Here is a 13323-nt window from a genome sequence, read left to right on the forward strand (position 1 = left end):
TGGCCGCTAGCGATAACGCTAGAATATTCGACGGCATGTGTAGAAATGCCAAAGCGTGCGTTCATTGCCTGTCCGTTGATCAAAATCCAAGGCTCTGTTTGCTGCCGTCAGTGTCAGTGTGCATTGCTGTAATCTGACCATCCGTGAAAGGCCACAAGTGCGACCCAAATAAACAGTTTCATTTTAGCTGTGCCGTCTCTTCCATCGTCAGCACCACAGCCACAAGACAATATGCGTCACAACTTAGAGAAGAGTTTTTTTGAATTTGCGTCAGAGTCGCCAATGGCGACAGAAGCAAAAACAAAGGAGGGTGGGTAGATTAGACAGACAGCAGGACAGATAAAGATAGATATGTGGCTAACGTATCCTTTGAATCGTATCTTTTGAATCGATTGGATTAAGTATGAGTGTCCTAGTCGAATTGTAAAAAAAAAACGGAAGCCAGGTGACTAGAGCACTGCCAAGGAGAAAAAAATCGCAAGGCGAAAGCAGGGTATGCCATCATCATAGTTCTTCACAATGGATACCAACGGCAGAGCCGTAACACTCTCATTTGGGCTTGTTGGATAATACTTTGAACATAATGCATGGTTGCACCTGTCCTGCGCACATCTGTTTTTTAGCACAGCCATGCATTATGTTCCAGGGATGAGTGACAGTTATGCAAGTACTACATACAAACTTTGGAGCAACAACCTATATAAGGGCAGAGTGGTAGTAGGCACATTGTCTATAAATGTACCATGCATGTAATCAGCCAAGCGATTCAAAAAATACGAGGATTGGACTTAAAAATGTTTGAAAAACAAAAGCAGGCTCTATTTAAAAAAAAAAAAAGCGTAATTCTATTTTCATTCTATTTTTTCAAGCATTGCTCCCATTCCTTTCTGGGGTCGCGAAAATGTGGTATGATATTGAAGTCATGCCGATTCCAAAGGGGCAGCTCTCCAACCCTGCTTCCCAGCATGCTCTTTTTATTTTTTTATGGCTGGGCTTCGAAATTTCCACGCGACACTCTTGGCTTTTTTCCTTCACAGTAGTGGCATTTGCCGAATTTCTTCGGTACATTCCCCTTTATGATGATGAGTTGCCCGACAGGCCACAAAGCGAGATAATTATAGAGGATAGTCTTCTGCAATAGACTCTCAAGGAGTGATATGCTAAGCAACTTTGTTAATAAGATTTCAGGGTTAGGATAGAGTGCTCATCACTGCGAGCCCTCTATTGTAAACAATTATGGCTCGGAAGAAGTGTCTTTCCCACCCATGAAACTGGTCTTCACGGTAAAGCAACTCGCATATCCAGCTTAGTATGGCCAACCGGATGTTTAGCATGCTGTTGCTAGAATTTTATTTTTACCCATAGGCATTCGTAGGATGTCTCTGGGGAGGGGGGTGTGAACCCATGTTGCATCACTGGTGTGACTTCGGAGGGAGAGAACAGGTACAGGTTTTGCTTGAGGGGTTTGGGAGACGAGTTTTCCTTTTGCACTCCCGGGAAGAGTCCCGTCTTTTCAGCTGAACACGATCAGCGACTTCAGCAAGTCTAAACTCACTGAAAGGTATGTGGGAAAGAAGTAAAATTTAAGGGCCGATTTCTTTCGTTACACAATATTAATGAGAACTAACAATGATGTCGAGAAAAGTATAGGGGCTGTGATTAGAACTAACATAAACGGAGACAGAAAAGAGAATGAAGCAATAACTTGCCACTGGCAGAGACCAAACCTGTGACCTTTGAATAATGAGCCAGATGCCCTACTACTGTACTATTGCAGCGGTCATCCTTTTCACTTATAAGGCATGTACGTGCATTTAAATGGGGAGGCATCATCAGTCAGTAAGCAGTTACCGCAAATGTGGGACACTCATCCTGCCTCTTGGCATTGCGTTGCACGTGATCTTGTTGCAAGCTGGCAGCTGAACAAAAAACCTCTTGTATGTACTACTTGAAGGCATCAAGTCTGCCAGAACAGCACTCTCCTTACAAATGAAGGAAAAAAGTTTAAATTTAAGGGCTAATTTTTTGTTAGATACCACGTTATGTCATTAGAATTAACACAAAAAGTTTAACAAACGTATAGGGGATGTCACTAGAAGTAATTGTAAGGAGATAACTTGCCGTTGGAAATAATTATCAATTTGAGAAAATGAATACGCTTATTCAGTGCATGTGGTGAGAAAAGACAGAGCACAAGTGAAAGCAGGTTTCAGCAAAAACTAGACAATTTATTAGCTTTCATGTTTAACTGTACAATGTGGCTCCACAGGAGCATATAACATATTCAGTGGCTTGAATGCCCTGACGAACGCATGGAGCACATCTAGCATTCGTTTTTTTTTTTTTTTTTTTGCTCCAAATGTGACCAAGATGTGTGAATTCCCTTCAAAAAAACACTTGAGTGGAGTATGAAGTCAAGTTAGAATACGAACATATTTCTCAAGAAACTATTACTTTCTCACTAAGACAATGTCATCTTTGCATAGCACATTATCAAAAGTTTCATCATCACTGCTCATTTCTGAACCAGTGAGAAAATTAACGAGTTGATGCAGTCTCTCCATCAAACTTAACGACTGTGCTGCTCTTAGTATCGCACCATTACAGAAGTCTCATAAGCAGCATAACACGACAGTGCACCCCTTTAGATTCTAAATTGTCACCTTTTCAAAAAACCATTACAAAAGAGTTTTTCCCACGCAAGCTTCATCAATACAGAGGCTTATCCTTTTATCTAGCTTGACTTCATACTTTCCTGAAGTGTCACTTTAACGAGCTATGAAAACAAAGTACAAAAAAAATACTAAAGCACACAGATGACAAAAAATGATTTTTCTAGACCAAGCATGAACTAAAATAACCCATTGGCGGCTGCTCACACTTCCAAAGATGCAAAAGCATGTGTAGTGGTCTAAATGGCAAGCGAGATGTTGTATCCATGCCATTCGGACGCTATCACTCTTCATGTCTCAAATCTGCAGTAGTCAAAAGCACAGCGGAATCAAAACCTTCCAGGACAGCACAGAGGCAAAATACCTGGCACAACATATTGAAATTCATCCAAACACCTCAGAAGGAACTGCTTAAAATTCAATACGATCAAGATTTCGTCAGAAAGCGTATATCTATGAAAACGAGGGCCACACTTTCATTGAAGTATTGATTTCTGCTGTGTGACAGTGATGCTATTGCTTTTTAACCAACATTTGCTTGGTAAGACATGCAATCAGACTTTTCAATGAGTGGCCAGTGGCAGCTCGAAACTAATGCTTTTGCGTTGACTGCATAGTCTTGCCTGTTCTCAGGCCTATCACAATGGCATTTATGTGCGACACCACAGTTCTTTGTGCCAATACTGCATGAAGACACACTGTGCAACACACGCACTTTGCTGTGCTCTTAAAGAGCTGCAGGCGTCAAGGATAAAAAAAGTTAAAGTATAAACAATGACGAGGCTTCAGATATAAAATTAATTGAACTAGACACCATGGTGAAGCATCAAATAATAACTAAATGAAAATAAAAATCACTAAAATAAAAGGAAAGTTTTTTCGATGACCCGATACTTGCAAAGTATTGCTCGGTCTTTTTCTTTCAGATTGTCACGAGAGAGCTCGGCAGCCCTCGCACAGACAGTGATCAGCATCGCCACAATACATCTAACATTCAAAATGTCTTTTTTTCGTCAACCCATAGAAAGCAACAAGCCTGCAATGACAACATCGTCGACCAATATATACGCGACACCGTTTGACCCTGTGGGCCGATTCCCTGAACAGACTTCCCTTGTAATCGCAGCACTTCACTAATCTTTTTGTGCGCACAAAATCTTCGCATTTCGCACATGTTCGGAACGAAATTGAAGTATTTCATATGGACGGCCACATACAGCATTCGCAGTTCAAAACGTGTGCCGTATCTACGAGTTTCGCAAAAAAAAAAAAAAAAAAAAAGAACTGCGGCTTTCTCTTTCGAAAGACGGTGGTCTTCTAGAAGTCGATGTGCAGTACTCTTAGCGTCGGTACGAGCAGAAAAAAAAATACACTCCCAAGGCACCGGCTTGGTTTGCGTGGCCCCGACCCTACAAGGCACGCAGTGTGTAACTATGAATTCACACTCGGGACGGAGAAGAACGCGCAAGTCTCTTTGTACACAACACGTGTATGTCCAGGCACGTGCGCTTCAGACAACGGGCTTCACTTCAAGTAGCTGCGGGTGGTTCTCGATGATGTTGAGGAGGATTCCGTCGATGTACGCCCGCAGCCTGATGTTGTCCTCTTTCTCGTGTTTCACTGTGTCTATCAGCTGCAGGAGAAAAAGTGCGTGTTATCACTCGGGGATCATTTAGTGACCCGAAACACACTTCACCATTTCCTGTATCAGGCACAACTATCCTAGAGTCTTGCACTGAATGCGTGCGTCTGCACTAAAGGAGCGTCTAGCGCTGAATTGGTGACGTAACCACTACATGCCCATAAAGCAGCATGCGCACCTGCGCAGCTTCACACATCGCTGATGTTGTTGCATGGTGCATAGGCAGAAATTTGGGGGAGGGGGGGGGGATATGTTCAACCATACTTTTATGTTTGCGTGGGCGTTTGTACGTGTACGTCTTAGCTGTGGCTGTGCATTGCGCTAATTGTGCCAATTTGTGGCCACAAGAGAGTCAATTGCACTGCTCGATATACCAGTCGAACCTTCTGCATAGTCAATTTGTCTTGTCTTCACCTCAGTGTGCTGTGAATGACTATCCGATCAATCTGTGAAAGAACTACAATGTTTGATAGGTCGTTTGACAAGCTGCATTGCAGAACTTATGTCAAGTTGTATTCATCTCTAAATGAATACAACTGAAAACCAATTTCCCTCATATTTGAAGCCTATGCTTTCATTCTTACGTCAAAATAGAATGTGATTTCATGCAGTAATAAAACCCAGTCGCTGACAAATTATACAAACTCTGTGCAAACCGCAGGCAAGAGTTCAAAGGATTCGTTAGAGAAAAAAAAAACACCTTTACGGGCACAGTGGCCAGAAAATTTGTCAATGCACATGAATACGCTCATAGACGACCAAGTCGGGGAGTGTTTAGCCACTATAGCACTAAAGTTGCATTTGAAGACGCGTGGGCGGCACTTGATCGAAGTGGCTGTTCACCTGCACTAGTTTCATGACATGAAATACGATCTCCCCATAGTGCTACTTTACAAAACCTCCCCAGCAACATCCGATTGAGGTCAGCCACCTTTGACCTGGCGAGTAATCGTGAATTATTGTCCGAGTCTTGTAGTTCTTACATTTTTTATTATCGACGGCACAGAGAAAACAGGCAGCGTTGCAGCCATTTCAGCAAATCAGGCCTTACAAGTCAAACAAAAAATGAGAGCGAGACACAAAGTGCGAAATGCAGATGAGGCCTAGTCACGGAAACCACCGACAACGCAAACCCTGAAACGCCGAAAAGGCGTCGGCTAGTTGGTGCTGCAGCACTTGTAGAGTAGTCTCTATGTTGTTCGCACAGTCATTCTCATACGCCACACTGAGCCGACATTTAGTGCGGCATTGCTTGGATTGGATTGCAGTTGGGCGGTGAGAGCTGTTCAATGGATACTCGTCTACCTAAAGCCGAAAGACGACGATTACGTGTAGCCAACAAACATAGCTCTCACGATCGGCAGTTGTAATTTCTGTGAGACCTTACAGAGGCACATCTCCAGCCACAGCCAGTGCAATCTTTCCGTGCTGGCCACCTAGCAAAAATATTGTAAACAACGCACATAGCTTCTCAGGACTTTCGAAATCGAATAGTGCACCTTGGGGCGTTCAACTCCAGTTGGGAATTCACTTATTTCAGTGGAACATGTGGAGGTGTTGCGAAGCTGTTTGAATAAACGAGCATGTCAGAATTTTCAGTGTTTGAATGAACAGTCAGCGACTGAATTTGATTATATGCCAATTACAAATTAAGAGCTTGCACGAAACAACCCATTACTGCATTTTCTTCCTTGGAATGCAATATTGAGTGCCTTAGAAATATGGTATGTAAATTTGAGAAGTTGGTAGATAGTGCACCATAATTCATGCATATAGATATATATACAGACACACATACACACACACACAAAACTGAAAATTTTTATGCTAGAGTTGAACCCCATATCTACGCCAGTGATTTCACTGATAACGATGAATTACGCCTGTACACCGGCATGCTTTGCAATCACTGGTTTTTTCAACCAACCACCTTTTGTCCAATGCACACGCTTTGATGCCTGGTTCAATTTTAAGTCTCTGCCACACAATACTGTTACATGCACTAAACCTCGCACAACATGACCAGTGGTGTGGTTCTGCGATAGGAATTCTGCGTGGTAACCAGATGTTCTAAGTTTGGTTCCCACTCAGGCTAAAAAGTGATTTCTTTATTGCATTTATGTCGAATTTCGTGTTAAAACTAGCAAAACTCTATCATGAAGGCTTTAGTTCTGGCAAAACTGGTACACCCAGCCCCTATAAAAATGGCACAGGGCAGCGTAGTATAACGAAAAGGGTGGATTATGACCAAAAGCACAAGAAATCTAAAGGTAAGCTCCGGTGTTACTGTGCCAGAGTATTATGCATGGTGAACTGAAACCCATGACTGATTCCATGTGCCTGGACCATGTTATCTTTCATCTGGTAATGTAAACTTCTGATATTTCCCATGATATTTTAGGGACCTATCCAATTTTAATTGGTTGATGGTCCCACAAAGCTTTAGCAGGGTTTCAACTTCTCTAAACAATAAAATGGTCCCAACAGTGACTAATAGTCATAGAGTGCTTGGATCACTTGCTCGAACAGACTGCCGCAATTCTGCAATATGTTAGTGGCATGCTTATTGACAGCGTGATTCAAGTAGCTGGCTCACAGCGTAAAATTCAAAATACAGTTTTCTTTCTAGAGGTTCTTACAGCTTGCCATCCCATCGCCACAGTGAAGCCACCTTTGCAATAAATCACATGCGAACATTTGGATAGGTGCTCTTATGGCTTAGCACTCCTCTACTGCAGTGAAACCACCTTTGCAAAAAATACATGCAGATTAACAAACTGTGATGGCGTTTATTTGAGCAGAGAAGTCGCAACGAGGTCGCAACGAAAAGTGGGCGTACGGCAAGTCTGGCAAAGGCGGCACAAACACTCGCGCAAGCAGAGCACGGGCTTTTCGTTGTCTTCCAAAGGCGCATATGCGTTGGTGCGTATGCTCCACTACAATACCCCCGGGGGTGAAGGGTAGCCATCCTGACGACTCGGGGAGTAGGCACAATGAAGGGGTCGTAGTAGGGCTTGAGACGGTCGATGTGTACGGTCTCGCGTCCTCGACGGCGCAAATCTGGTGATTGTGTTAATGGCTCAAGGATGTAAATCACCGGGGAGGTCGCGTCAATGACACAGTACGAACCATGGTACCGGGCCAGAAGTTTCGAAGACAAGCCAGGAACGTGCGGGGGCACCCAAAGCCACACAAGGGAGCCAGCACGAAATGTAGGAGCTATGTGGTGAGCGGCGTCGTGTCGAGTCTTGTGTAGACCTTGAGCCTCACTTGTCGGAGACCGAGCCAACTGACGGCAGTCTTCAGCGTATCTGGCGACTTCCGAAAGCAGGGAGCACTCAGATGCATCAGGGCGGTGCGGTAGTATAGTGTCGAGTAGGTGGGAAGGTTCGCGGCCGTACAATAGAAAGAACGGGGAAAAACCGGTAGTTGCTTGCGTCGTGGTGTTATAAGCGAAGGTAACAAAGGGCAATACAGCGTTCCAGTCAGTGTGGTCGGAGGAGGTGTACATCCTCAGCATGTCGCCAAGTGTGCGGTTGAACCGCTCAGCAAGACCATTTGTCTGTGGATGGTATGCGGTAGATTTCCGGTGGCTAATGTTGCATTCAGCGAGGATAGCTTGGATGAATTCCGACAGCAACACTCGACCCCTATCACCAAGTAATTCCCGCGGAGCACCATGGCGTAGAATGAAGCTGCGGAGAATGAAGAGTGCAACTTCGTGGGCGGTTGCTGCCGGTAGAGCTGCAGTCTCAGCGTAGCGTGTCAGATGATCGACTCCGACAATAATCCACCGGTTTCCAGAGCTACTGTATGACAGAGTAGCCACATCTGGTGTTAATGGCGATCGGGAAAGTGCATCGGCGTCCGCATGCTTGCGACCGGAACGATATACGACACGGATGTCCTATTCCTGCAATCGAAGCGCCCAACGCCCCAGACGTCCGGACGGGTCTTTCAAGGTGGACAGCCAACATAGAGCATGATGGTCTGTGACCACGTCGAAAGGCCGGCCGTAAAGGTACGGGCGAAACTTTGTAAGTGCCCAGATTATGGCCAAACACTCCTTCTCTGTCACGGAGTAATTCAATTCAGCCTTCTTAAGAGCGCGACTTGCATAAGCGACTACGTATTCGGTTTGGGTGCCTTTCTGTTGTGCCAAAACTGTGCCAAGACCAACGCCACTTGCATGAGTGTGAACTTCTGTGGCAGCAGTGGGATCGTAGTGGCGAAGAATAGGTGTCAAGGTCAGCAGGCGGCGTAGCTGGTCAAATGCGTCGTCACATGCAGGTGACCATGCAGATATACCTTTGCTGTTGGAAAGCAGACTAGTCAGAGGTGCAATGATGTACGCGAAGTTGCGCACGAAACGACGAAAGTAAGAGCAAAGACCAACAAACTTCTTAGGGCTTTCAGTGATGTGGGCATTGGGAAGTCAGCGACAGCTCAAAGCTTATCGGGGTCCGGAAAAACACCGTCTCTTGTGATGACGTGTCCCAAGATGGTTAGTTTTCTGGCTGCGAAGTGGCACTTCTTGGTGTTAAGTTGTAGGCCTGCAGAAGCTAGACACGTCAGAATCTCGTGGAGACGACGAAGATGTGTCGGGAAATCAGCTGAAAAGACTACGATGTCATCTAGGTAACACAAGCAAGTTTTCCACTTGTGGGCCCGCAATATGGTATCTATCATGCGCTCAAACGTCGCAGGCGCAATGCAGAGCCTAAATGGCATGACTTTGAACTCGTATAGGCCATCCGGCGTTACAAAGGCTGTTTTAGAGCAATCACATTCAGCCAGTGGCATCTGCCAATACCCAGAACGCAGATCTAAGGATGTGAAGTACTCGGCGCCTTGTAAACAGTCAAGAGCACCGTCTATTCGTGGTAGCGGGTAGACGTCTTTCTTTGTAATCTTGTTTAAGCGGCGATAGTCTACGCAAAATCGAATGGTGCCATCTTTTTTTTTTACCAGAACCATGGGTGACGACCAAGCGCTTTGAGAAGGCTGTATGACTCCACGTTTAAGCATGTCATCTACTTGCTCCATAATGACGCGGCGCTCTTCGGCAGAAACGCGGTAAGGACGCTGTCGCAGAGGCGAATGTGAGCCGGTGTCAATAGTACGAGTGACAGTCGTGGTGCAGCCCAAAGCAGGTTTTTGAAAGTCGAAAGAAGAGCGAAACTTGTTAAGGAGAGCAACAAGTTGGCTGCGATGCCACGGGGGAAGGTCTGGGTCAATAGCATGGTCGAAGGCTGGCGAGCTTGATGGCTCAGACGCCTGAGTGATTGCGGCAATGTGACATGGCGTTTCGTCGGGAAGAATAATATCATTGATATGTCGACAGGTTGCACATATCCTAACGATTCACCACGAATCAAGCCAATGGGGTAGTTGCAGTGGTTGGTAACCAGCATTACGGTTAAACCAGACGCAATCGTAAGAACGGCATATGGGAGCACGATGCCCTTGCGTTCAGTAAAAACAGGGGATGGCGTAAACACCACCGTGGCATCAAGTTGCGCCACACATGAAAGGCTAATAGGGACTGAAGCTTCCGGAGGCAAGGTGATGTCGTCAGCGATGAGTTTGCAGAGCAGTGGTGAATGGTCGGGCGATGGAAATTCACAACTTGGCACTAGGGACACTTCCGCACGGCAACAATCGATGACAGCTTCATGACCTGATAAGAAATCCCAACCCAGAATGAGGTCATCAGAGCAAGATGGTAGTACAAAAAATTGGACGGTGTACAAAACGTCTTGGATGACGACGCGCGCCGTACACACAGCCGAGGGCTGAATGCGTTGCGCGCTAGCTGTGGACAGCACGATGCCCCAGAGAGATGTGGTCACTTTCTTCAGTTTGCGACAAAATTTTGCGTTCATCACAGAAACGGCGGCCCCAGTATCAATTAACGCTTGTGTGGCAACTCCCTCAACATTGACATCAACAACATTTTGCGGCAAAAATGGAGGCCTTGATAATTGCGCAGAAGTTGCAGTTCTTGCCTCTGGAACTGCACTGATTAGTTTCCCTCCTCAGGAGGTGGTCTACGTCGCATTGGAGATGGCGATCCGCAATGAGGAGGTGGGAAACGAGAAGTTGATGTGCGACGATCCGAGTCAGAGTGCCTCTGTTCATATGCAGACGTGGTGGCCTGCTGCGACGCATAGGTAGGAGTTCCAAAGGAGGCGTACGCAGGTGTGGGACGGCGGTGGCAGTAGCGTGCAATGTGGCCAGCGATGCCACACGCGAAGCAGATAGGACGGTGTTCATGGGTGCGCCACTCATTAGATGGACGGAAAAAGCAAGGTGAGGGCCTGTAAACCGGAGGCGCTGCCGGAGGTGGTGGAGCCGATAAGGATACTGGATGCGGTGGGGGCCGCGCAACCACAGCTGCGTAGCTGAGAGGTGAAGATGGTGCAGGCGGTGCGTAGCTGACAGCTGAGAGATTAGATGCTGCTGAAGTGCAGGCGTAAGGGGCCTGCACTGTAGGTAGGACATCGCAAATTTCAGTGCGTATGGCCTGGTGAAGTGTCGAAGGCAGACTTGCGGTGGGCGCGTCGCTATGCGGCAGCAGGGAGAGCTGTTGGGCGACTTCCTCCCTGATGAAGTCTTTGATCTGGTTAGACAGACTTTCTTGGCGAACGTTGGCATTTGCGAGTGCGACAGCTGAGATCGAATCTGGTGGTGAGACACTCTGTAGGGGGATGGAACGCTGACGGCGTAATTCATCGAAGCTCTGGCACAGGCTTACGAGGATTGCCACCGAGGTCGGGCTTTTCGCTAGCAACATCAGGAATGCGCCATTCTCAATGCCCTTGAGAATCTGCCGAATTTTCTCTTCTTCGGGCATAGACGGGTTAACACGCCTGCAGAGGTCGAGCACATCCTCAATGTAACTCGTAAACGTTTCGCCAAGCTGCTGGGCTCTGTGGCGCAGACGCTGGTCAGCGCGGAGCTTGCGGACCTCTGGTCGGCCGAACGCTTCAGTTACGAGGGTCTTAAAGGAGGACCAGTTGGCGATGGCGGTTTCGGGGTTGGTAAACCAAAGCTTAGCAACGTCTGTCAAGTAAAAGATAACGTAGGCAAGTTTAGAGGCGTCGTCCCACTTGTTGCTAGCGCTTACGCGCTCGTACAAGGACAGCCAGTCTTCGACGTCTTGCTCACCACTTCCGCTGAATATTGGTGGGTCCCGCTGGCGAGTAGCGCCGGGGCAGGTAGACGGGGCAGCCGATGGTGCTGGCTGGGCTGGGACGGGCTGGTTGGCGACTGCGTCAGTCATGTTTCGCGGTAGTCTTTCAGGCAACTTGCCAGAGCGGAGCTCCAGGTCTGCTTGGGGATCTCAGCAGCCTCCACCAAATGTGATGACGTTTATTCGAGCAGAGAAGTCGCAACGAGGTCGCAACGGAAAGTGGGCGTACGGCAAGTCTGGCAAAGGCGGCACAAACACTCGCGCAAGCAGAGCACGGGCTTTTCGTTGTCTTCCGAAGGCGCATACGCGTTGGTGCATATGCTTCACTACAAAACACTTATTTGTTCGTTTTGAACATTTTAGAGAATTGCAGCGACTTCGAATACAAAAATGTTTGAATATTTACACAAGCCGAAAAATCTCCACACCACCATGTAAACAAAACCAAGAACAGAAATAAATAATTTGAAGATACTAAAACTTGTCAACTACTCATAAGACCCATTACCATAAGCATCACTTTTCTCGTAGTGATGCTATATTTCAAGCTTACTTTTTTTTTTTTTTTCATAGCCTTGTCGATGTCAACAGCATAGGCAGTGCAGTTTTTTTGTCGTTGCCATCACATCTCAGTCACCATAGCAACGGTGTGGCCAGTGCAAGTAGCCAAAGCTTCAAGCAATTGTTCAAGCCATAGTTATTCTATTCGATGCTACACTGCTGCATCAGCAACTCATTCGTTCGGTATGTGGTGAACAACGGTGAAGTTACAAGGCCTAGCCCCTGTATTGACAAGCCTCATTCGTGCAGCGATTATCCTATTCCATGTTTTCATTGCCACATTTGAGCATCAACCAGGCGGCCAGTGAACACCAGTGAAGTTGCACACTAAAGTGCACCCGACAGTGACAAATCTTTTCGGTTAACGAATCCTATAGGAGTACCGATACAATTTTGAGGTCCTTAAAGGAACATTTTTTGTATCCATACTATGCACTACCAACACTGTCCACACAACGGTGCAAAAAAACACATGAAATATGGATTTCAAAGTTTGCATCACCCAGCATCTGCAAGCCAGCCCCGACCACATGGGACATTATCACAACAGGTACAACACAATTCACTGTGTTTGCAAAGCCTGCATCCTGCAAGCAGCCTGAATTAGAGAAATCAGTGTCGAAGTCACTATACGAGAGTTATCTCATCTTTGATTACAAGAATAACGTGCGACCGAGAGCAAATGGCTGAGTTGGTGCTAGCATTTTGAGAGTTAGTCTTGCCACAACGTCAGAATGTGCCAACACGTCGCTGCAAAGCTGCCTCCTTGATACCAATACTTGAAAATGTTTTTTGAAGGCAGCACTATTAAAAATATATTCAATGCATTCTCAAGCACTATGACACTGCTTATCTAGTTCTAGACACTCGTGTTTTCAGTTAGAGCAGCAAGCTGAAGGTGTTTGAATTTCGTGTCAAACTCCTGTAATATTGTGCAACCAAAGCAAGGGCCAGTGGTCGCACCTTATCTTTGGAGAGTTCCTCTAGGTTGCTGAACTCTGTGGCCAGGGAGGCGGCTCCGTCCGCCGCATGGTGGGCTCCTCCTCCGGCGACGAGGCACTGTCCCTCGTGGACGTGCGAGGAGAGCAGCTGAGCCTGCAGCTCCTCGTTGGCCTCGCGCAAGGCACGGTTCTCCTCTCGCACAGCCTCCAGCTGACTCTGCAACTCCACGCACCTAGAGAACAGGCACAGAGTGAACAGCTTGCACAAACAGAACCCAGCCACAAACACGCTCTCAAAACAAGTGCCACCTT

The 13323-nt window shown here is 46.6% G+C and overlaps 1 protein-coding gene across 8 annotated transcripts in view; it reads right to left on the reverse strand.

The window, feature by feature from the left end:
• Positions 1-2204: 2204 nt before the first annotated feature.
• LOC119179739 (rab11 family-interacting protein 4A) overlaps positions 2205-13323 on the reverse strand; it is a 259471-nt gene continuing 248352 nt past the window's right edge. For all 8 annotated transcript variants that reach the window (XM_037430860.2, XM_075869784.1, XM_037430859.2 and 5 more), the window contains 2 exons: positions 13034-13244; positions 2205-4305 (listed from right to left, as the gene is read on the reverse strand). In XM_037430860.2, the coding sequence (XP_037286757.2) occupies positions 4183-4305; positions 13034-13244 (334 nt within the window). In that variant the 3' untranslated portion in view covers positions 2205-4182. The remainder of the gene's footprint in view (positions 4306-13033; positions 13245-13323) is intronic.

The sequence above is a fragment of the Rhipicephalus microplus genome, chromosome 7 (assembly GCF_043290135.1).
Source record: "Rhipicephalus microplus isolate Deutch F79 chromosome 7, USDA_Rmic, whole genome shotgun sequence".
NCBI classification, from domain to species: Eukaryota; Metazoa; Arthropoda; class Arachnida; order Ixodida; family Ixodidae; genus Rhipicephalus; species Rhipicephalus microplus.